We start from the raw sequence: 25,198 nt of genomic DNA on the forward strand, positions 1-25,198 counted from the left end.
GGTGCCCAGTTTCAGACAGCTATGAAGAGTACAATGCCTCAGCATGGGAGCCAAACCAGTTAACTATCAAACTACTAATTGAGTATGAAGACACCTCCAAACAGCATGTTCATTGCTGGGTTCCAAAAACTTCTCACAATGAAATACCTAGGAGTAAAATCTGAGCAATAGGTACTGGAGCCAGGACTTCCTTGCCTTGCAGAGCATTGGCAAAAATCCTCCTCTACACCCTTTCTTTCCGACCAAGAATAGCTTTTTCTGTTGAAAGCATTAGCTGGTGAGAGGTTGGTTAGCTATGGGACACTGCCTATCCCCCCATAGCTCTCTCTGGAGATTGTACTAGCTGTTGTGGTTGCCCTAGCACCTTTCCTGACGCAATTGAGCATTGCAGGACAGGATATGAGACTCATGGGGCCAGGGAGAGCTTTTCAGGCTCCCAGTGGACCCCTGGGTTCTTGTCTGTGTGCCTAAAACTCTCTCTCTCTGCTTTACCTAATAATGGTTTAGTGTGGTGAGATACCTGTGGCTTTAAAAAATAATATCATAATATTATTACTTCAAAGCTGATCCTTTTATTAGGCACAGTCACATGCTTTGCCTTGCAAAACTCTAAATGCCCATCAAGTCCCACCGCCCCAAACTTTGATACATGGAAAGCAGCAGAGAGCTTCCTCAAAACACCTGCTGCAGCATTTTCACTCATTCCCTCTTTGTAGTTTGCCTTCCTCACCGGTGTGTCCTTCTTCTCCTATTCATTCCTTTAGGAGGGTGTGTCCTTCTTCTCCTGTTCATTCCTTCAGGATGCTCACTGTTTTCACCCCTTCCAGGTTCTCCCCTTTTCTCTTTCATTGTCCTTCCTCCACTCATCCGCTGCCTTTTTTCCCACCCATTGCCCATCCCTTCTCTATTGCACACTACAGGCCCTGCTTTAGCCCGGACCAAAGCTGCCGGAGGCAGTCAACAGATGCAGCAGTTTGCACAGCAGTTTGCACAGCTGGATGCAAAGGAGGGCCTGGTATCACTGCTCAGACCAGCATGCACATACTCTGCTGTGGTGGTGACAGGTCACAGGGCACAGTCCTCAACAGCCATTTGAGCAGCTGTCCCTGCAACCCAGGGGTCTTCAGTCCAGATGGAGCTGCAGGAGGAGGATGAAGCCCTGAACATCTTGGGCTGCAGGAAGCCCCTGTGGTCTCTTGCTGGGACTGGGGCTGATGGTCTCCCTGCCTGAAGGAGGTATGCCATTGTGGAAGAGCTGAGTTGCCAAGTCGTGGAGCTATGGAAGAGTCAGCAGAGTACCCAGCATCACACAGGATAGGAAAGAGATTGACTGGATCTTCCCTGAGACTCTGCAGCTTCAGGAGCCCAAACCTCAAATTGTAGCAGAGGGGCAGGCAGAATCTGTGTCTATCAGGCCAGAAGGTGGAAGCTCCCATGGTGGAGAGATGCTGGTGCTTTCTGGTCCCAGGAGGAAGACTCCTGCTCCACCCAAAGATTTCCAACTTCGGGATAGGTTCATGGCCCTTGTAGTCCTTGCAGAGCTGGGAGTACTGTCTGATGGAGCATGGGTGCGTGCTGAGCCACAGCCACACAGGAGCACCTGGAGCAAGCAGTGAGTAGCAGCAGGGGAAGACTCCTTGGTGTGTCAGAGCCCCTCTGACCTGCCATCTAGGAAAGCTTGCTGCTTGCTGGGGACTCACATTCAGGATGTTGTGGAGGGACTGCTGAGGCTTGTCCAGGCCTCACACTACTACCCATGCTGTGCTTCCATGTGGGCACCAGTGATACTGCCAGGGAAGACCTGCATACTACCAACTGTGACTACATGGCTCTGGGAACAATGATCAGGGGCATGGTGGCCCAGGTGGTGTCTCCTTAATCCTGATGGCAAGGAGGACTGTGGGTCAACAAATGGTTGTACAGCTGGTGCTGACAATAAAGTTTTGGTTTCTATGACCATGGAACCCTCTTCAAGGGGGTCTTAGAAGAGATGGAATAAACATGAAAAAGAGGGGGAAAAATGGAAAGCGTCTTTGTCAATGTGCTGACCAGCCTGGCAAGGAGTGCTTTAAATTAGAAATGGTGTGAGAGAGAGAGAGAATGACTAATGATCAAGTAAGGAAGTGGTGGACAGGGTTGGCAACCAAAGGGTCTGGGAAGATATAAACGAAAGGGACCTCTTAATCAACAAAACAGGGCTGAAGTGGAATCACCTCAAGCATATGCATGTAAATAAGGACGTGCAGATGGAACCACATTGTGCGAAAAGCTCTCCTGCCCCTTCTAGGAATTCAGCATGCCAAGGTTCCTCTCTGAAGTGCCTGAGCACTAATGTATGCAGCATAGAGAGCAGACAGGAGGAAAGAGAGGTCTGTACAGTTACAGGGCTGTGAACTCATTGGGATCAGGGAGACGTGGTGGGATAGCTCGCGCAGCTGGAGTGCTACAATGGATGGATACAGGCTCTGCAGGAAGGGCAGGCTGGGACAGCGCAGAGGGGGAGTTGCCCTTTATGTGAAAGAGCAGCAGGAATGCATGGAGCTCTGCCTGGAGATGGCTGTCAGGGGACCTCTGAGAGCTTGTGCATCAAGATTAGCAGGCAGAGCAAAATGGGTGACATTGTGGTGGGTGTACACTGTAGACTGCCTGATCTGGAAAAAGAAATAGATGAGGCCTTATTCAGACAGCTGGAAGAAGTCTCACATTCCCAAGCCTTGGATCTCATGGGGAACTTTAACCACCCTGATATCTGCTGGAGGGACAACACAGCAGGGCACAAGCAATCCAGGAGGCTTCAAGACTGCATTGGTAGCAACTTCCTAATGCAGGTGATCAAGGAACTGATGGGTTGAGGCACTCTGCTGAACCTCATACTTACAAACAAGGAAGAATGGCTTGGAGATGTGAAAGCTGGTGGCAGTCTTGGTGACAGCAACCACAAGACAGTAGAGTTCAGGATCCCACAAGAAGAGTGCCAAAAGCAGGATCACAATCCTGTACTACAGGAAAGCAGGCTTTGGCCTCCTCAGAAACCTGTTCAGAAGAATTCCATGGGATACAACCCTGAAGAGAAGAGGGGTCCAGGAGATCTGGGTGATTTTCAAGGATCACCTCCTCCGAGCTCAGGAACAGTACATCCCAACAAACTGGAAATCAACCAAAGGCAGAAGGAGGCCTACATGGATGAACAAGGAGCTTCTGACTAAAATATAAAAAGGAAGTGTACAAGAGTTGGAAGCAGGGAGACGTGATCAGTGGTGCAAAGTCTGGCTGGAGGCCTGTAGCTAGCGGTGTCCCCCAGGGGTCAGTACTGGGTCCAGTCTTGTTCAACTTCTTCATCAATGACCTGGAGGAAGGGTCAGAGTGCACCCTCAGCAAGTTTGCTGACGATACAAAACTGGAAGGAGTGGCGGATACCCCAGAGGGCTGTGCTGCCATTCAGAGAGACCTGGACAGGCTGGAGAGGTGGGCGGAGAGGAACCTCATGGAGTTCAGGAAAGGGAAGTGCAGGGTCCTGCACCTGGGGAGGAATAACCCCAGGCACCAGTACAGGTTGGGGGCTGACCTGCTGGAAAGCAGCTCTGTGGAGAAGGACCTGGGAGTGCTGGTGGACACCAAGTTAAGCATGAGGCAGCAACGTGCCCTTGTGGCCAAGAAGGCCAATGGTATCCTGGGCTGCATCAGGAAGAGTGTTGCCAGCAGGTCGAGGGAGGTGATTCTCCCCCTCTGCTCAGCCCTGGTGAGGCCACATCTGGAGTACTGCATGCAGTTCTGGGCTCCCCAGTACAAGAGGGATGTGGCACTACTGGAGCAAGTCCAGCGAAGGGCCACAAAGATGATTAGGGGACTGGAGCATCTTTCTTATGAGGAAAGGCTGAGAGAGCTTGGCCTGTTCAGCCTGGAGAAGAGAAGGCTGAGAGGAGATCTTATCAACGTGTACCAGTATCTGAAGGGAGGGTGTCGAGAGGATGGGACCAGACTCTTTTCAGTGGTGCCCAGCGACAGGACGCGAGGCAACGGGCACAAACTGAAACACAGACGCTTCCATCTGAACATGAGGAAAAACTTCTTCACTGTGAGGGTGACAGAGCACTGGAAGAGGTTGCCCAGAGAGGTTGTGGAGTCTCCTTCTCTGGAGGTATTCAAAACCCGCCTGGATGCAATCCTGTGCAATGTGCTCTAGGTGAACCTGCTTGAGCAGGGGGGTTGGACTAGATGATCTCCAGAGGTCCCTTCCAACCTCAGCGATTCTGTGATTCTGTGATTCTGTGACGCAGGAAGACTATAGAGACACTGTCTGAGCATGCAGGGTTGGGGTTAGGAGAGCTAAAGCCTGCCTACAGTTGAAACGGGCAAGGGACATTAATGGCAACAAGAAAGCCTTCTACATGTACATTAGCAGCAAGAGGAAGGCTAGGGAAAATGTGGGCCTGCTGCTAAATGGGGCAAGGCCCCTGGTGACAAAGGACACCAAAGGCAGAGGTCCTGAATGTCTTATTGCCTCAGTCTTTGCTGGTGTAAAGGAATCCCAAGTCCTACAGAGCAATGAAGCCTTAGCCTGGTGGAGGATCAGGTTAGAGAACAAAAACAACCTGGACAGGCACAAGTCCATGGACCGTGACAGGATGCACGCACGAGTGCTGAGGGAATGGGCTGATGTCATTATGAAGCCACTCTGGATCAGATCATGGTAATCAGGAAAGATTCCTGAGGCCTGGAAGAGCACAAATGTCACCCCTGTTTTCAAGAAGGGCAAGAAGCAGGATCTGGGGAATTGCAGGCTGGTCGGTCTCACCTCGATCCCTGGGAAGGAGATGGAGCAACTAATCCTGGATACTAGATACTCTTTCCAGACACATGAAGGACAGGAAGGTGATCTGGCATAGTCAGCATGGATTTAAGAAAGAGAAATCATGTATAATCCACCTAATAACCTTCTATGATGAGACTTGGCAAATGAAAGAGAAGCAGTGGATGCTGCTGTTTACTTTGACTTTAGTGAGGCTTTTGACACTGTCTACCATGACATCCCCATAGACAAGCTGATGAAATACAAGCTAGATAAGTGCATAGTGAGGGGGACTGAAAACTGGCTGAATGGCCAAGTTCAGAGGATTGTGATCAGCGGCACAAAGTCCAGCTGGAGGCCAGTCACTAGTGGGGTAGCCCAGGGGTCAATACTGAATCCAATACTGTTTAACCTATTCATTAATAGCATGGACAATGGGACAGAGGGCACCCTCAGCAAGTTTGCTGGTGGTACAAAACTGAGGGGAGTGGCTGATACACCAGAGGGCTGTGCTGCCATTCACAGGGACCTTGACAGGCTGGAGAGATGGGCAGAGAAGGCCTCATGAAGTTCAACAGCAGGAGCTGCAGAGTCCTGCACCTGGGGAGAAATAACCCCATGAACCAGTACAGGCTGGGAACCAACCTGCTGGAGAGCAGCTTTGTCAAGGAGGACCTGGGGGTGCTGGTGGACACAAAGTTGACCATGAGCCAGCAATGTGCCCTCATGGCAAAGGCAGCAAACAGTCTCCTGGGCTCCTAGGTGGAGGGAGGTGATCTTCCCTTCTACTCAGCCATGTCTGGAGTGCTGGGTCCAGTCCTGCGCTTGGCAGGACAAGAAAGACATGGACATCCTGGAGCAAGTGCAGCGAAGGGCCACCAAGACCATGAAGGGACTGGAGCATTTGTCATATGAGAAGAGGCTGAGAAAGCTGGGACTGTTCAGCCTGGGGAAGAAAAAACGCAGGGGGATCTTAATAATGTGTATAAATATCTGATGGGAGGGTGCAAAGAAGATGAAGCCAAACTCTTCTCAGTGGTGCCTAGTGACAGGAGAAGAGGCAATGGGCACAAATGGAAACACGGGAAGGTCCATTTGAACAGAAGAAAACACTTTCTCACTGTGAGGCTGACGGAGCACTGGAACAGGTTGCCCAGAAAGGTTGTGGAGCCTCCATCCTTGGAGATATTCAAATCCCCAAGTGGACACCACCGTGGGCAACCTGCTCTAGGTGACTCTGCTTGAGCAGGGGAGTTAGACCAGATGATCTTAAGTCCCTTCCAACATCAACTAGTCTGCAGTTCTGCTCCTGCCCAAGTGTCACCTCAAACCAAGTCAGAGCTGCTCTGACTACTTTTTATGCTGTCTCCCATAGCACACGGATGTACCTATGTCTCCCCTTAATCTGGTGATCCCCTTCCAATAGCCCTGGCACCTGCTGTGCAGCAGAGCAGCCTTCAGGCTGCTGGAGCTAGCACAGGGCAGAGACTATCTGACAACAACCACTCCGAAGCTCAGCAATGCAAACGGGATGTGGGTCAAAGAGACTTTTCACTGTTACTTCCGTAACCACTACTTGTGGCTAAAGGATAAGTGCTTGCCTTCTGTAACCAAGGGGTCAGAAGGGTAATTTGTAGAGGACATTTTTGGTATAAAGAAAAGGGAAGTGTAGTTCTACCATTTCTCAAAAAAAGAGGAAACGCCTTTCAAAGTAAGGGTTGTCCCTAAAAGGGCAGGGAGCTTGGCAACCCCAAAGTGCAGCTGACTGGCTGCTTAACGCGTGACGGGGATGCTTGTTGGCACATGATGATTCTTTGCTGCCTTGATTTGTGATTTTTTGCATTTCCTGAAAGGTATCACCAAAAAAAAAAAAAAAAAAAAAAAAATCATACTCTGTCTACTCATTCCAGAATCAAGTTAATAGGCTGTGGCTTTCACACAAAACAAGATAGATACCTCTAAGATTATTTCATCAAAAGGAAACTAGTGACTTGGCATCAGTTTGAAAACTTTATTAAAACCATAGGTTTCCATTCCGTACAAAACTGAGGAGCTTTCTTTTAAAAAAATGCATTACACTGCATTATTTCCGATTTGGTTAAGTGGTTCACTGATAAAAATCTTTCTGAAAGCTATATACAGGATTAATACCACACAACTGTATAAGTGCAGAGACTCTCAGTAACTTTAGCAATATATACAAACTACCTTTACACACATAAATATGGTATTTACAGCTAATAAATAACATTCAAAGCTGAATCATGTGTCCTCACGTACAAGAACCTTCACTATTTGGTGACCAAGTACTGTATGTGTTTGTATTAGATCCTGTATTAAAAGCAGACCTGTTTATACAAGTTTTGTTTCCAAAGAATCTTAAATCTTAGGAGAAAATTGCAACAAAACATTAAGTCTGTACGGAACAAATCACTGTATTTATTTTTAGAAGTCTCAAATGCAGTGGCTCAGTACTCAACCCCTCCCTCAGTGACTCATCCTATCTCTGCTGTAGTTGTTGGGTTAGGAAATCAAATGTGAGCAATTTTGGAGTTGTTAATATTCCAAGCTATTGCACTGTTTAGAACTTTTGTCCCTACATGTAACAATGGTCATAGCTAGAAAAAAAAAGTGTATGCATACATGTGTCAGCATTGTTTTAAAGTTGGAACGATGTTGGAGAATCACCACCTTTGCACCATCTTGCACATGTGGGAAAAGGTTATGAAAACCAGCATCAATAGCTCACATTACCACTTCTCCAAACATCTACCTTCCAGCCTTCCCGCCTCCCCAGTAGTTTGTTTATCCTCTGTAAGCTAAATGAAGGCTATGAACCTTTCAGAGCACTAGAAAAATTACATTTTTTTAAAAAAAGCAGAAAGCCTTCAATTCACCTATTTTTGGCTACTCACAGCATGTCTGATTCAAGTGTTTCTCAGAGCATTTTTTTTTTGTATTGCACAGCCAGGCTCCTTCTGACTGTCCCAGACCCTGCTCCTTGCTGAATCCCACCTCTTAGGAAACCAAGCACCTACAAGCATCTAGCACTAGCATTGCACACAGCCCAGCCACAAACAGAGGTTGGTCACTGGAAATCAGATTTCCAGTATAGGGGAGCATCACAGCTGTCAGGCTGACTCAGGTCCAGACCTGATACAGCTGCCGCTCAGCTACATGACTGACGTTCAGTGTCAAAGAGCAGAGTAACTGTCACGGTTTTAGCATCAGGGATGCAAGCAAAGTGAAAAGTCCATTTTCTGCAGTTTCTGGTAGCTTGATTCCTTTGCACTTCCTAACTCAGCACAGTGTTGAAGGTTCGATGGTTTCATTTTTTAAGAGATGAAAGCATGGATGAAAAGTACAATATTTGCATAGGACACTGGTATGCTGTCTTGTCCTACAACTGGATATTTATTGCAGGATAAGCTGCATAGTAACACATAGTTTTACAGATCATATCTATTGCTAAGCAGCACTGTCATCTATCCCCAATATAACACATTCATAACCACAAACTAAGAAATTTATCCCCATATTCAGTCCCTGACACCTTTGAGTAATAGCTTTACAGACAGGAAAAGTGTTTTCTCACATAAGAAATCTACTCATTTGCTAAACACATTTGAAGACAATGAGATCTGGCCATTGAACTGTCAGAAAATTCAGTTAGCCAAGCCAGAAAAAAAAAACAACAAACAAACAAAACAAACAAACAAACACTCAAATCTGTTCAGTGTCAGAAGACTCCTGAAATACTGTATCAGTTAGAAAGAAAAGTCAGGTACAAGGCTTTGTTTCTTTTCAATAAATACCAGAAAATTGCTATAGAGGATCTGATACCAAGAAACCTTGTCACGAGGCACTATAATTAAGCAAAATTACTTATTCCTGCCCAGTACTCAAGCTTTTGGCGAGCTGTTTTGGCAGTTTCTTTTTGTTTTTAACTATTTGGATAATGCATCTTTATGGTTAGTAACAATTTTCTGTGTGCTGAGACTTCCTTACAAGAAGTCTCCTAGAATAGCTAAGGAATAGCAGGCAAAAAAGCCAGCAGCAGATAAATACTTCTATATATTTGGTTCTGAACACCCAGTTCAGGGGGATGAATGGAGTCTCCTCCTGCCCAGTGCGGAAAAAAAAATCTCCATTCTTGTCACTTCTAAGCAGATTCATGAGCAGAATTTTCTTTAGAGGCTTTCTTGGCACTGCAGGGGAAAAAAAAAAAAAAAAAAGAACAGGTAAGGTGAAGAAGAGATACTTGTTCCTTTTGGTCTTATTTTTGAGATTTAAAGTTCAAAAATACAGGAAAATAAATTAAGTGCTTGGAGTTTCAGTGGCTGCTGCTTGATTTAACTTGGGCTTGATTTTACAAGTATACTGTACACACACAGAGAGGTCTCAAGGACTCACCAGGTCATTGCCCTGGAGTGAAGGTCAGCACACACGCCTTTTTATGCAACACTAGATTTCGGTTTGTAAGTGTCCCCACAAGACCTTTCACCCCTAGCAACTGCACTAAAATAAATATAACTACTTCTGCAGCTCAAACGTTAGTGGATAAACTCCAAACAAAGCTGGTCCATTTTTGAAATTTTACTCTGTGTCAAAAAAAAATAAATAAATAAAACAAATAAGAAAAACCCATCAACAGCTATTAAACACAAAGACGCAATCTCTGATGCAAATCTGAGATGCAAATCTCAGGAAGCCTCTCACCTGGAGCTTGCCAGCAGCAAACACAGGATACTGGGGAGAATACCTGTGTTTGCCTATTCGGCTTCTGCACTACCCTCCAAATCTGCTGCCAGCCAGTGGGGAAAAGGGCTCTGGACTGACTCAGCATCGATGTTTGGATGTCCTTGAATTAGGGGCAAATGTAGGGCATCTTTAGACAGAGGCCGAGTTAGGAGTGCCTTATTTGTAAACCCTCTAAAACGATCGTTTATGCTTGGCCCCTGTGTGAACATGAGAGGCAGTGATGTGTATTTGCTTTGCAGAGGTGCAAACAACCCCACAAGGAGAGAACCAAATTCAGGGTTTTCAAGCTGCCAAAAGCAAACCTCAGGTTAGTCCAAGTTGTGACGCTCCAAGTCTTTAGCAGACTAGCATATAAGTCAACCAATATTGGGAGGTTTTAATGAAATTCCCCAAAGATTCCTTCCACCATTCAGTTTCCCACAAGCCTAAAACAATACTGCTTATGCATACCCTCCTCTTTTCCGGTTGACCGGCTGCTCCATGCATTTCACAAATATTGCTGCTTCTTCTCCTTTACTGAGGCGCGAGATGCCGTCTCGGGAGCAGAACACCACCCTGTGGAGTAAACACCGAACAATGACGCGACTGAGCCGGACATGTCTTTTTAACTACAGGAAAAGAACTGATGCTTGGAGGAAGCCTTTATGCTTTTGTCATGTGAGGCACTACTACCTTAAGTGCCAAATCACTGGGAGAAAATTACTTTACTTAAAAAGCAGAAAGCATGGATCTTGTGAGGGAAGAATCACCGTACCAGAAAAACTGGTAAATGCATTAGCATAGACCTAAAATTGCAGGCATAACTTTGGTGCTTTGCATCAAACCTCCCAGTGGCTGAGGGAACGCAGCCTCTGTCACAAAGTCTCTTGGATCTCTGTTTACATCAGCCCTCGTGTGACTTTTGCTTCAGGTGAATGATCTTGGAAGACAGCCTTGCTCCCTTGAATGTTTGCACATAAAGTAGGCTGCCAGTTCCAGCAAACCTCAGCGGCTGCTTTTATACTTATCAGTACTTCCCCCACCCCTATATTTGTTCACTCTGATAACTGTTTTTTTCTGATGAAGCAGCTGCCTTGTTTATTCAAAGAAGGAACATTAACCACAATACTGTACATAGAACGTGAATATTCTCTTTTCTGGACCTCTCTTCTGCCAAGAGTTTTCATGCCTAATGAATTTGCATGTTTCAAAGGATTCAGGGGAAAAACAGTCACGTTTGAACTTTGAGTACTGCTTCAGTACTCATATATTGGCAGTGTCTTATATGCCTTCAAAAGAGTCATGTGTTTCTGTTTCCACTGCCTATTCTGGGATTCCCAGCTCCAAGGAATTCCAAGTTAATGAAGCAATCATTTCCTGTGCAAATACAGTATTGGAAAGGTTTCTTAAAAGTCTCCTAAGCATGTTCTCTGCAATAAAACTTGTACAAATGTCCAACAAGATAAAGGAGAGAGCAACTGCAAATACAATCAAAAATTTGTTTGCAGAGGTCCTCTCCTGTGTATTATAACTAACCTGAAACACATGAGACAGTGGGATGCAAATGAATCCTGTAGGAGTAAAATTACAGACTGCAGATCCCAGGGGAACAAAGCAACTGTAAACCCGGTTGAAGTAAATATGGGTTTGGTGCCACTGAAGCCCTGACTTCAGTGCTGCACCCATTTGTAATTGCTTTCCATGTTTTTTCCCACCTTGTCAGGAAAAAAACACAATTAAAATTAATATACTTTATGACAATGAAAAAGAGTTACTTTTTCTGAGTTTCTCCTGACTTTACTCTGACTCTCTGGATGTTAAATGTAAAAGGAGTCCACCAGTCAGACCAGCTGAAGAAAGTGTCTTTATCCCACTGCAGCTTTAGCATAAGCAGGTCACCAATATCCACTTCTGTGTAAATCAGGAAGGAGAATGTCTTGTTTGAGGAAACTTCAGGCCTGTGAGGAAAAAAAAAAGAAACAAAAAGAAGTGGGAACTACTGCAAAGACTGTAAGAGCCAAAAAGACTAATCAGTAGTCTTAAAAGTGAGCTACGGAAAGATTGGTGGGATGGGGGTTATGTAAAGAGAAAACTAAAGGAAATGAAGGGAAAGTTTTTGAAAAACAGGACTTTATGTACTTCAAAGAGGAAGGAAGCAAACTCTTCTCTGTATTTCTGGTCAACAGAGCAAGAAAAAATATGAAGGTTTTGTAGGGAGGACGTTGGTTAGACACCAGGAAAAGCCTTTTGGCAGCAAGGACAGTAAAACCCCGGGACAGACTGCCAGGCAAGGGGTGACATCTCCATTGCCGGTGGCTCTCTGGAGGCTGTTACACAAACACCATCCAGGAACAATTTAGGTAAAGAGTCTGTCTCCTTGGAGCGGGAAATGGATTTTGGTGCCTTTCAACCCCGTGCCCTGCCAGCCCAGCCCACGTGCTAGGGGACATGTAAGCACAGACTCTGCCTTATTTGCAGAGCTGTAAAAGCAAGTGCCATCTCTTTGTTCAGCTTCTGCGCCAAGGCCTTCAAACTCATTTGACAACTAATTCCCGGTCACGTTCTGATTTTAAGTTGCTTTAGCAGAGCCGGAGCATGACACAACAGCTTAGAAAGGGAAAAAAATGACAATGACATTGATCAGTGACAAGATCGGACCCTGGGAACCTGTAAGGACAGATTTCCACAGACAGAGCTAGAAAGACAAACTTTGCAACTGGGGCTTTAACAGATTTGGGCTAGACACAGCAGTGAGGTAGCAAAACACAGGGGAACTGGTTGTATTGCAGTGTTTTCTGTTGCTACTTACAGGGTGAAAGCAATGTTCTCACTCTCATCTAGAGTGCCATACAAAGAGATCTGGAAAGGCTGGTTTGTCTTGGTCGTATTAGTCTTCCCAAAGAAATGGATCTTGACCTGGTAATGAAAGACTGGAAGAAGAACATAAAAGAAAAGGCTATTATGAAAAAAACTAGGGCTTCGAAGAGATACTACTGATGACCAAACACTTAAAAAAAAAATCCTGTGCAAATCCTTGTCTGGAATATGCCAGGATCACTAAACTGAGGAGGCTTGTGGGTATTCAGGGAAGTATTTTTCTGAGGACGTAAAGTTTAGGATGCAAAGGCATCACAGTTAAAAACCTTTGCAATCAAACTCAATATTTAGTTGAGGGGCAACTCAGCAATCATGGGGTCTGCAGTATGGCCTTCAAACCTGTTATAAATGTGTACGACTTGCACTCTTTGGCTTGAATCAAATGAACTGTGCCCTTCTCCTCATACAGGAGCTTGGTGAAGTAAATTCAACCTCATGACACTGCAGATTAAGTGCCAAATGCCAACCAAACACTATTCTTCCATCTCTTCCAACTCTGCAAGAATTTTCCCTCTAATTACTGGTCCACCACACTGTTCCTCTCTGCTCATAGTGCATGCAACAAAGCCATGTGGCACAGTCAAAGCTACAGGCGAGAGGGGAAAAAAAAAATTAAAAAAAAATCCAACTTAGCAGTTATTTCCCCAGCTGGAAGACTTCCAGTTTTGGCACTGTCCTTCTCAGACCTACCACTGTGGCAGTGGAAATCAAGAAGTGATATGAGATTTTAATGTAAGGTATGATGCTCCTCTAGCCACATGCAGTATGAAGGGCATAAGCCTGATGGCTGCACATCTTTAAGTTACTCATCTGGCTGAGCTTCACTGATTATTTTCCCAGCAGCAGGAAAAACTCATTTGGAATAAAAAAGTACTGGAAAAAATTCAGAAGACTCAATTGTTCCAAGCGGAGCCATCGTCCCAGCTGCACAGTAAATCATCTTCTGATTTTGTCACTTTGAAGTTTGTTAGAAAACATTTCCCTTTTCATCTTCTACACAAGAAATTCCACACTACAAATAAAGTAACACTGCTCTTCAAATGCTGCACTTTAGCTGCCCTTTATAGCAAAATGCAGGCGAGCTGGACCCCTGCTCACTCCAGGCACCGAAGAAGAAATATTATCATGTGAGGCACGCACCTGCTCCTACCCAGAGCTGAGCAAAACTACCACTCTTGCTCACCAGTAAGGAGGCAGGACCTACCTTTATAGGGCATCTGCGCACGAGTCTTCAAGTACATTTTGCTGTTTCTCTTCGTTCTCACTCTATTGACCTTATAACCCAAATTGTTGCAACGGTTCTTCCGGCAGCTCAGGCAGAGGCCCTTCTCAAAGGCCTCCTTTGTGGTGCAGCGGTAGGCCATGCTCGGCTTTTCTTCGTAGAGGAGGGAGTCAATGAACAGGTGAATGGATCGTTCATGAGAGCATTTCACCAGCTGATCCACATCTTCAAAGAAAGAAAATATTTTTTTATATATACATAAAATATGAATAAAATATTATATATGTTTGTGTGCATATAGATATGTATATATAAAAAAGTAAAGATGTAAAACTGTCAGCAATGCCATCAACGGGCAAAAACCTCTAATCCAAAGCTGGGCTTTATATGAAGATTTTTAAAAGGACCTAGAAGAAGAACAAATTCTTGTGCCTCTCAAAGGATCTCTGCTTGTAGAAAGCTGACATGCTACTGAAGATCTCCCTTTAGATGTTACACTGCTTGCTATAGAGTAGTCTTACCGGCAAAGCCTTTTTCCGCAATCAGACGGAGAGCCTCTCCTAAGTTGCAACCTGGCTGGAAACCTCCACCGTTAGGATAAATGTCAACGTGTCCGACCGGCTTCTGGATCCCGATGCTGCGATCCGGAGAGCCCCGAGTGTAGGTGTGTAGGACATCCACAAAGTCCGCATCGTCCGGGGAGAGGCGGGTGGGGGCATCAGCATACTCAAAGGTGGGACCAGCAGGATCCAGCCCTTTAGGAGGAAACCACAAGAAAAGGACCAAGATGACAGCCTGCCAAAACACTGCCAGTGGTAGCAAACACCAAGCTCAGATTGGGCTGGAGCTTTTTTTGACGGTGCCACTACAGCGGGATCATTTGAGTAACATTCATGCATGCAGGAAGATCAAACAGCCTAACTTGAAATGTTGTCACCTTTTCTAGAAAAAGGAAATAAAAAGGTGTATGTAAACATATGTAAAAGAGCACAGATAACTTCTCCATAGCTGTAGTGTTTACAGTGGATGGAAGAAACTAGCTAATAAATATTTTCCTCAGTGTTTTCCTCTCTTGTCAAGAGACAGAGGAAGTTAAAATGTTCTATTTGAAGTGTTTGAAGTGTGGAAAATGTCTTGCTGCTAGCTCCCTGCCAGGGGGATAAGTGGGGAACATAAATGAGAGTTTCACCGTCTGCACACCTAAGGAGGGGGGAATATTGTGGTACACTTCCAACTTGCAGCAACACTGTAGCATCAAAAACATTCACAGCTATTCTGCCAGGAAATAAGAACTTCCATTCATAAAACAGGCACGAGCAGCTTCTGTTACTGCACAATCTCTCACGTCAGAACAATGCACTTGGGGCACAGCTGCATGCAGAGCTGTCCCCATGGGGCATCTCCTCACTGCAGCGCTCCACCAGGGACCAGCGCCCAGGCAAGCCCACCCCGGCACGCCTGTCCACCCCTGCGCCCACCCTGACCTCTGCCGAGAGGACTTTAGGGACCCATCCCCATGCCCAAGGGCTGCGCTGCCTCCCCAGGGAGATGCCCATCCTGGGCATCGAGGGGTAAAACAGAGCACTGCTGGTATTTGAGCGATTTGGAGCTCCAGCTCTCAGATGGCAACAGATCAAAAGGAGACACTTGCAGCCAGTCTTACGCTGCCCTGCTAGGTGTTGCTGCCCCAGGGCAAGGGCAACCCAAGAGCCGGGGCACCAGCTCCTGCACCACTGCTGCTTCCAGACTAGCGCAGTAGCATGCATGCATTCACACCAGTTTGCAGTGTGGCGTGAGCCACCTCGCACACAGCTCGGCCGCAGTTCGTCTAGCACACCACCACATCCAGCACCGTACTCTGCCTCCGTAAGCATGCACAGATATAGGGCAAGCACATGTATGCTTCCCATCCCTTCCTAATGTTCTCCCAGCATTATTTCAGCCTAGATTGCTTGAGTCTGTTATGATTTATTCATTTAGTAACCTTCTTCTGATTATTTGGTCCAGTCTCCCCTTGAGCTGGTATAAACTTCTTGCACCCACAGCATCCATTGGCCATGAGCTCTGCAGATACTACATCCACTGTAGGGGGACAGTCTCCTGTTTGCTTGGGCCAACCCCCACCAGCATCAAGAGATGGCTTCTGGCTTAAGAGCTAGCTGAAGTTCTTGTGCTGCAAGAGACAGCAATGTTCTCCAAGCCATGGATTTGGCCAGCTTCTGTCACATCCCCCAGCTGGTCTCTCTTCAAGGCCAATGAATCCCTGACTACTCACTCATTTCTTGTGCACAAGCAGATTGAGATTTCTCACCCACCACCTTTGTTGCTCTGCTCTCAAGCTTTTCCTGTATAAACAATATCAGCCCCACCAATTCAAGGAAGAATGAACACATAGCCTGAGTACTGCGAGCAAGCAACAATTATTCTGGTGATCTCCCAAGGGAAAGTGATATTTCAGCTTCTGGAAGGAAGAGACAGGTCCCTCCACTCTCCACAACCTTGGGCTTTCTTACCAGTAATTCTGTTGACCTTCTTCTTGGTCAGACTCCCAGCAATCCCAGCAGCATGAGCACCCAGACTGTACCCCAGCAAATGGACGTTGTTGAGAGGGTACTTGATTTCCTCCTGGAGGAGAAAGTTTTGCTTAAAGTTTGAAGTCAAATCTGACAACATCAGAAGACATGGGGTTGGGAGAGGAATGTTATCTGAAAAACTGGAATTTCCCTTTGAATCATATGCAATAATAGAGAAAAAAAACACTAAATACAATTAACATCACTTCATTCTGTTTTAGCTAATTTGAGTTAACTAGCTTAAGACAAAAATCTAAGCAGAAATGAATGCAGAACTAGGGACAGAACACAGGACACATCTCCATGAATATTTTCTTTTTTAACCAATATAGAAGTAGTAATGTATTGTACCAAAGCTTTTTAGCCTTCCGCTGACACACACCAATTTCTGGATCCCCTAAATATTTCTCAAAGGCAGGGCAGACTGTCTTCCCATATGCTGGTTGCTGTATAATCTATAGGAACATGTCTTTCATAGCTACCTCTCACAGAGCCTTTGGAAACAGTCTGCGGACCCAGAGGGCTCCATGGACCACAAAGTGAAAATCTCCGGACTGTAATATAAAAGGCCCCCTTGTGCAGAGATAGCCACAGAAGTAAACCCAGGATTTTATCAGTCCAGCAAAGCACTGTCTGTGACAGCTCAGCCCCATCTATCCTATGGGAGACTATTAACATAGCTGCATCGTTGCTGCTTTGACTCCTAGGACTTTATATACAATGTGCAGCACACATGACTGCACATCTTACCTCCATCCAGTCAATAAACATAGCGACATCCTTTCCCACCAGCTTAGTGTAGGCAGCAGACACGGGGTAGTGCTGCTGAGCCCGACTGAGCCAGTCAACCACAATGACATTTGAGTCAGGTTCCCTCTTGTACAAAGCATCCACCAGCTTTGGGACCCAACTTTCATACATCCCTGTCACCTGGTTTTAAAGAAAAAAAAAAAAAAGAGATATTATTGGTGGCAAACAGGCACTTCCGCTGAGATATCTAACACTGTCCATCAGGAGTGTGGTCAAACATAACTTCCAGAAGGGAGATTCCTCCCCTTCCTCTTACCGTCCATCCATGGATCACTACGAAGGTTTTACTGGTGTGGTTGAAGTTGCAGTGTGCCAGGGTCTCCACCTGCCCAGGAACCAGGTAGCAGAGATCCTCGTCGGGCTCAGCAGCTGTCCGTAGGGAAAATTTGCTCTCGATTCCCTCAAAATTCTTCTCAGCTTCTGCAGTGCAAGACCATAGGAAACAGAGTGGTATTTTAGAAGTATCAAGGCAAACAGTTCTGCTGTAGGAAGGCTAACAGTAAGCGAAAGACAGTCACAGGCATGATGTTGGAGAGAGATCAAAAAAACAAAAGAAATGGGCACTCGGTTTTCATTTACCTCGGTGCTCCTTTTGCACCACAGTGGCTATGTAAAAGGGAAAACGGGATGAAAACTGTTCCCACCTGAAGGTCCTAACCCTGCTCAAACAGGGAGAGTCTGGCCAGCTGTCAGATATGCACAACTTCATTTCAGGAGTCAGTATTTTCTCCCCTGTATTATTAACAGGAAACCTGTGAATTACCACAGTGGTGGAGAAAACTGTACAAGAGCGTCATAGTACATGTGGGGAAGCAACAAGTTCCTACCACACTATCATGTATCTTGGCGGCACATTTTCTGCATCACTTCATCACTAATCACTCTTTAACAAGGCTCTTTTTAGCACCCAGTAGTTGCAGTCCATCAGGGGTAACAGCTGTAAAACCACCACTGTCTTACAAAACACCGGTGTTGACTTCGCACCAACAAGAGGAAAACAGCAGGTGAGAGCATTAAAAACACTTTAAGGGAACTTAACTGAGCTAGCAAAGCAGAAGTCTGTATTTTGAAGGCAGTATTATTCCAGATCATCTGATAATCAGGTTTTAAGAAGAATCTTCCCTTCCCTGAAGACATTTTGAATCCGGAGGGGGGAAGATTATATGCTGGTAGTAACACAGCATGTGACGGGCCGTGCCTGAAAGGATCATTTCTTTCTCAGAGCACTCCCTCTGGTTTTCAGATTCAAAATATAAATTGCTCTTTTTGTTCCTGACAAGGCAGAAGAGTGACTTTTAGATTTTCTGCTTGCTGACCCCTTTGTCTGGAAGGAAACTTAAATGCCTCCTCTTTTTAGGTCTGATTCAACACCTAAGCACCTCTCTTCAGCAGACCCTGTAATTAATCACGGACTTAAGCACACACTCCAATGCCTCTCTGAAACCAGGCCCTACTTTGGCAACTTCCACTTAGCAAATACTGATGGCCTGTTTTCCAAGGGCGGCTGAACCGAGGCCAGCTCTGCCCTGCTCGGTGTCAGTGTCATTTCCTGGCGTCCTACCCTCCGAGGTTTCACAAGCTCCGAAGGACACATTAACGAATGGCTCGGAGCCACCGCAGGCAATGCAAAGGTACAAGGTGAGGTCCTCCTGCGGGACACGCAAAGCATCTCTGCTCCCCTTCTCTCCCATTGCAGGAGAGGCTTTTCGTGACACCTGGTATATCTGTATTTCTCTGTAAATTTGTGCTGCATCATTCGGGGGCTACTTCTGCAGTGAATTATTCATTGTTTCCTAAAACTTCGTCTTCTGGGCTCAGGCAAGCTACACGCGAGAAAACACCGATTCCTGCGGCCTTCAGCTCATGGCAGAAGCTGCCCGAGGCTCTTCCCCGCCTTTCCATGGAAAGGAGAAATAAAAAACAAAACACAAGCTGTGCATTTTTATTTAGGATCTCAGCATTAGAGGGTCTAACGCTGGGCACGCAGGCTGCAAGCGCTTGTGCGCAGACCCTGGAGGGAGAGCACTGGGCTGACACCCGCCGCTTAAGGCTGCCCGAGCCCATGGGGACTCCCCACCTGCCGAAAGCGAAGCCTGGGCACTGGCACCACGCGAACTGCTCGCCGAGCGGAGGTGGCGCTCGGCACCGGGCTGGACCTCGACTGCACCAGGGTGGACGGCTAATGCAGGATAACGACACGGTGGGCCCCCTCCCTGCCTCCTCTCCCCCAGGAGCAGATGCCATTTACAACATCACCAAAAGAATTGTTGTTGGTTTTTTTTTCCCCCCTCCAAACCAGCAGAAGGTGAAAATAACACTTTACCTACTGAAAACACACAAATCCGCTATACTAGCCAAATTTGCTTGCCCTGCAACTGAACCTAGTCCTAGGTCTTTCACAAAAGAAGTTGCCCCTTTTTTGTATTTTTCATGTTCAAAACTTCACTTCCTCACCAAAGAGGGCAAAACCCCTTTCTGAAAACAAGTCTTTAGAATTACACTTTTTCTTTTTCAGCCAGAAAAAGGTAAGACCCACAGGCTGATTAGTTGTGGGTTAGATATCAACTATTTAACTTTCACTCAGTATTCACTCAGTGAATTGTAAAACCTTAAAAATACCAAGTACAGCTTTCAACTGTAAAGTGTACAGTACAAGGACTTTCAGTTGTGTATATTTCTGTCCCACACAGGAAGGCAAACAAGAATAGTCCACCTGCTCACTAGTTATACTACTTCCTTTCATATTTAGGAATCATTAACATCAGTAAACCTATTTGATAATCACCCAAAATCTAAATTAAATTGATATGTCTCATTGCATGTTTTTAATCACAAGTACATGCTATAATGTGCAAGTAGCTCAGACTGTCTCTCTTAGGTTTGTCACAAGCATATTTCCCCCAATTTGCACTTTCAATTGTATGTCACTAATGAAGAGAGTCTGAAGTGTAATGGCATCTTCCCTGGAGAGGTGCGAAGTGCTTCACAAATATTAATATGCTTATGCCTCATAAAAGCTTTGGGTGGGATTTAGGGCATAAGAGCGATTCAGCCAGCACTGAAATGCAGGCACCTCTGTCAAAGCAGCAGCTGCAAAGCAACAGCCCCTAAGTCAGGGAAATGGCAGAAGGCCACCTGCTCATTTGGCTATGCTGTAGGAGGAATTAGAAAGTCAGAAGAAATTATGATTAGCATCTTTTATGCTCGCAAAAAAGTGTCGTAGCATCTGATGGCCACCCATGCTCAAATTCCCAGCAGCAAGATACCCTCCAAATGACTGAAGCATAAGTGCACTGGGGTGGGTTACTAACACTACCTCTTAACGATGTGTTAATTAAGAGGCTGTCCTCAAAAATTTCCTGTATTTAGCTTTGCAAATTTTGGCTGGGTCACAGCACAAGATAATTCGTCTGTACCGCACATTGTAAAACTAGGATGTGCTGCATGCAATACCACATAGTCTCCTACCATTTGCAGATTTAACTTTAGATATACCATGCAGAAGTAACAGTGTATATGCACTCACCACACATACACACTGATATCTACATATACCATGCTTTAAAACTGCAGCAGCATATCACTTCAGAAGGCTAGCATTTGCCAGTTCCACGTTTGTACCTTATAAGCAAGGTCTTGGTCTCATTAAAAAAAATAACTGACACCCAGACTGGGTCATGCATAGACTTTTGTCACAAACCTTTTCCTCATAGATTTAAAATGAGAAGTCTCCTTGAATCATGCTCTAACTTTCCAGTCAAACATTATGGCAGCGGGTTTCATTCCTACTGTCTTACACAAGGCCAAAGAAATGCAGAGACTGTCTATGCATGCGCTCACCTCTGGTTAACTAAAGATGTTTTTTAATGCACATTAGTTAAACCAGTGCAAACCCACAGACAGAGAGTCTTCAGCACGTTTCTGAATGGTGGATACTAACTTAGCAGAATTTGCTTTAGGCTTGACATAATGTAGATGGATAGAAATCAGGTATAAAGAAAATTATGCGCACCTATATTGAAATGCTGAAGTAGTTTTAGCAAAAAGAATGCAACTCTATTTCTAAACAAGACCTTGAAGAGAAACAGATCTGGAGGTTTAAATGCGTAGACAAAACAAATCTGTGCTTTTGCTAAAAATCACACTTTCCAGAGCTTAGCGCAGCAGAGGTATTAAGGCATGTGCTCTGTGTTGCAAAAACTTCCAGGCACACAGTTGCAAATACAGCCCCTGTTATAAAATAAAGTTTTCTGGCCACTGCTATGTGTTTAGGGCTGACAAGGTGGCCTATAAAGGGATACCCAACTATCTAGGGAATTGGAAAAAGTAGCAGAATTAAGAAGTAAGCCACCAATTTCAGATTGGAGTTGGCTTTTCTGACAGCCTACAGGCCCTGTTGCCAAATTCTGTCATTTTATCACACTCTGCAAACTTTGTGATGCTTTTCTTAAACCTCCGCTTACATATTCAACTTTAATCTTCTAAAAAAGCTGTCCTGTAATTCCAGGTATACTGCAAACTCTTGAAACTTTGAAGGGAGTGCTAATAAAATACTTACACATATTCAGTAGTTGAATTTTCCCATTTTCCTATTTTAACCAAATACACTCTGCTTTGGACCTGCAGTTTGTGAAATTCCATTAAATCAGAGACTCCTACCAATTTTGAAAGAATCCCACTGACTTTAAGCATTCTGACACAGTGTAAATGCAAGTTTATGCACTAACCAAGAAGAGAATTCAGCCTCGAATTTCCTTCATGGGAAGCCTAAGGCAACCTTGCAGTTGATTTTGATGGAGGAAACTTTCTCACTAGTCAGCTGGGTGGAGAACTTGAATTCTGAGGAATAACAACATCTGGAATATTAAGCAAAAATTAAACTGCCAGCCTCAGACACAGGCAGCCAAAAATCATAATAACGCTGTTGCCAGAATCAGTGCACCTGATTAACCTGTGGATTAAACAGGGAAGCTTTGACAAACAACAATTTCCTCGCATTATTTACACAGACATGAAAATACTATTAGCTAGGTGCAACAAACATTAGAAATTAGACTGCTTGCCCATGTAAACTGAAGTCCACACACACAGAGGCACAGAGGCACACATCTGCACATAAAAATCAAACATTTACAGAACCAGGTGGAGTTAACTGAAACAGCTTGTCCTCCAGCTGATAACCAGTGCTATGGTAATGCATCAGTCGTACTGAATTCCTGCATGGCTTCTCAGGCAAACTCATGGACAGCTGTAATAAAGGGACTATATCATGGAAAGTGTTATCGCTTAATTTGATCTATACTATAAACTGAAACCAGACTACTGTGTTGCAACCCCATAAGACCTATCCCATAAGTCAGGTTATTGTTTAACTTTGCTGTGAAAGAAATTTGACTTTCACTTTATTTATGTCTTCCTTAACAGTAGAACCCCGAGCCCAAGTTCTCCCACGCTTCCCAGGCAGAGTCGGTGGAAAGACCAACGTCTCCGAAAAGCGATGGAGCCGAAGCCTGGACGCCGAGCGGAGACCTGCCTGCTCGAGCCCTGCAGCTGGCGGAAGGAGGCGAAGCCCCGCTCTCGCGCTGCGCGCGTGGGTGCCGGCCCCACGGCCGAGGCGCTCCCTGTCCAGCGGATGCTTACTCAGCTGCAGCTGGGAGGCTTGTAACTCAACCAACCTAATAGCAGATCTCTAGCCATCCATCAGACCCTCTGGGGAATCTGGAATTAGCCTAAGACAACAAAACACAATCAGTGTCAACTTCACAGTGCTAAGGACCAAATGAGGCATGAGAAAGCCACTCCATGCAGGTACCTAAGAAGTTTCTTGTACCTAATAAGAAAGCTTGCTGGAATTTCTTAACGCTTATCCCGATGCAGCTCTCCAGCACACTTTTGACACCCTGAATGCCTCACCTCTGCTCCGCCTCAGAAGTGCGTTGCTGCTGGAAAGACCGTGCCACAGCTGCTCTGGTTGGTCTGTCCCAAACAGCCATAGCACAAGCTGGCAGCGCACATCATGCAACAGTGTAAATCTGGTGTAACCCCTGACTCTGGATTTACACTGGTAAAAATAGAGAACAGCATGCATTCCCAGAAATGTTATCTTTTCCTGGAACACCAATGTTATCTTCACCTAGAAGATTTTTTTAATGTTGTTTATTAAAGACTCTGGATTCCTGCAGGGTTGGATCATGTATTTTCCATGGTTTCAAAACATCTTTTTACTATGGTGAGCAAGAAATAGTATGAGAGTCAAGGCTTAGATAGTTTTAGGATGGTCACACAACCTGTTCTCATATAACCTATTTCTATGGAGAACTAATACATTCATTAGAAAGTCTCTACAGCAAAGCAGTTCCTAGAGGGATGAAAGCTTGCTCAGAAAGAAAGAGTTATCTCACTTTATGAGACACTTTGAAAATCACTTTTGATTGCCTCTGATGGCACAAGATAGAATTTAATATGAGAATACATTCCTTTGGCTGAGCCCTAGCACCCCATGCTCTTACTTCTGAGTACTTCCCTCCAGTGTCTTTATACAGAAAGGAAATAACAGAGGCATCCACAGTAAAAAAAAAAAAAGAAAGAAAAAACATAAAAACTCAGCAGTCTCTATTTTCCATGTTAGTTTCACTTTGTGGCTGTAACAGATACATCCACATTTTCTTCTCACAGTGTGGACTTTTAAAGATACACTAATCTCTCACACACAACGTCTAAGAAAGCGAGACCTTGACAGGGCCCTGCTATCATAAATTTAAGGAGTAGTGGACTATTACAACCAGCCTCTTTGCTTGATAAATCTGCAAACACCTTGCAGATTAACCAAGAGAGCATTAGTAAGCATCTACTAGTCACTATGTGTAGATGCTCTAAGTTGTATATCCCGGGGTGGTGCCTACACACGCATAGAGGTAAAACAGTACGAGCATCGCAATGTACGTATATGTAGTAAAGTATGTAGACACTGTTAGGGAATACCCCTCTGTTAGCTTTTTTCCCCTAATAGATTCCGTTACATTAAAGGCATTAACTACAACCTGAAGGTGCTATCATGGCCCTGACGAAACCCAGCCGTGCCCTGGACAGGCGCCGATTTCCCACCCCGCAGCTCCCGGGCACCCAGGACGGTGGGAAGCCGGGGCGCGGGGTTCCCACGGGGCGCGGGGCTCCCACGGGGCGCGGGGCTCCCACGCACGGCCGAGGGCGCCGGCCCCACCGCCACGGGGCCACCTCGCCTCCAGCAAGGGACTCTCAGGAGCCACCTCGCCGCCGGGGACAGAGCCAGCGGCCCCCCCCCCGGGGGATGCGGGAGCCCCGCACCGCGCTTCACCCCCCGCCGTGCAAAGCACCCGGGGGCACGCAGCCCCCCAGGACCCCCCCGAGCTGGAAACACCCCCCCACACACACAGTCCCCCCCACACTTCCCCACCGCGGCGACGGCGGCACTTGCCCCTGCAGCCGCCCCGCCGGGGCCTCACTCACCGTCGGCCGGGGCGGCGCACGGCGCGGGCACCCAGCGCAGGCAGAGGCAGAGGGCCGCCAGCAGCGCCGCCCGCCCCATGTCGCCTCCGCGGCTCGCTCTCCTCGCGCCTGGCGGGCCGGAAAAGTTTCGGTGTGCAGGGAAAAAATAATAAAATAAATAATTAAATAAAAAGTTTTAAAAGAGCTGCAAAGCAAAAAAAGGGGAAGAAGGGGGGGAAACAAACTAAGCTCGCTGAAGGAAAAGCCAGCGGCCACCCCGGAGCGCCCCGGCGACGGCAGGCGGGCTCCCCCTCTGCCACCGCGGCTCCCCGCCCGGGCACTTATGTCCCCGCCGATATGCAAATATGCAAATGAGGCCCGCACTCATTGGCCGCGCCGCCGCGGGGCGGGGCGGGGCCGGGGCTGCCCGGGGCGTGGGGGGGGCCCGAGCCGCCCCCGCGGGGCCCCGCCGCCCCCGCCGGCCCCCCCGGCCCGGGGCAGCACCGGCACGGCACGGTCCAGCTGAGCACATCACGGTCCAGCCCGGCAATGTCCAGCACAGCGTGTTTTCTCCACCACGCACTTTTGAGGGTGTTTTTTTTTTTTTTTTTTTTTGGTGTGGTGTCCCAGGAGTTTTGCAGAGTTTCTGCGGGCCCGGAGGGGTCCCCCTACGGCAGGGCGACACCAGGAGCCCTCAGGCATATGGCCAGGGCTTCCCGCGAG

General features: G+C 46.3%; 1 protein-coding gene across 1 annotated transcript; it reads right to left on the minus strand.

The window, feature by feature from the left end:
- Positions 1-6,791: 6,791 nt before the first annotated feature.
- On the minus strand, positions 6,792-24,784 carry LPL (lipoprotein lipase). The gene is made up of 10 exons (XM_067315444.1): positions 24,497-24,784; positions 17,268-17,431; positions 16,952-17,131; positions 16,142-16,253; positions 14,150-14,383; positions 13,611-13,853; positions 12,339-12,459; positions 11,305-11,487; positions 10,001-10,105; positions 6,792-8,997 (listed from the first exon to the last, which is right to left on the minus strand). The coding sequence occupies exons 1-10, from the start codon at positions 24,573-24,575 to the stop codon at positions 8,952-8,954; spliced, it is 1,467 nt and encodes a 488-aa protein (XP_067171545.1). The 5' UTR covers positions 24,576-24,784; the 3' UTR covers positions 6,792-8,951.
- Positions 24,785-25,198: the final 414 nt, after the last annotated feature.

This window comes from Apteryx mantelli, chromosome Z, assembly GCF_036417845.1.
Source record: "Apteryx mantelli isolate bAptMan1 chromosome Z, bAptMan1.hap1, whole genome shotgun sequence".
Classification (NCBI taxonomy): Eukaryota; Metazoa; Chordata; class Aves; order Apterygiformes; family Apterygidae; genus Apteryx; species Apteryx mantelli.

Coding starts and splice junctions, on each gene's coding strand:
- LPL (XM_067315444.1), bottom strand. CDS start 24,575: ATGGGGCGGGCGGCGCTGCTGGCGGCCCTCTGCCTCTGCCTGCGCTGG. Junction 17,132..17,267: donor TAGTGATCCATGGATGGACG/GTAAGAGGAAGG, acceptor CTTTAAAACCAG/GTGACAGGGATGTATGAAAG. Junction 14,384..16,141: donor GAAGGTCAACAGAATTACTG/GTAAGAAAGCCC, acceptor TTCCTCCTAAAG/GGCTGGATCCTGCTGGTCCC.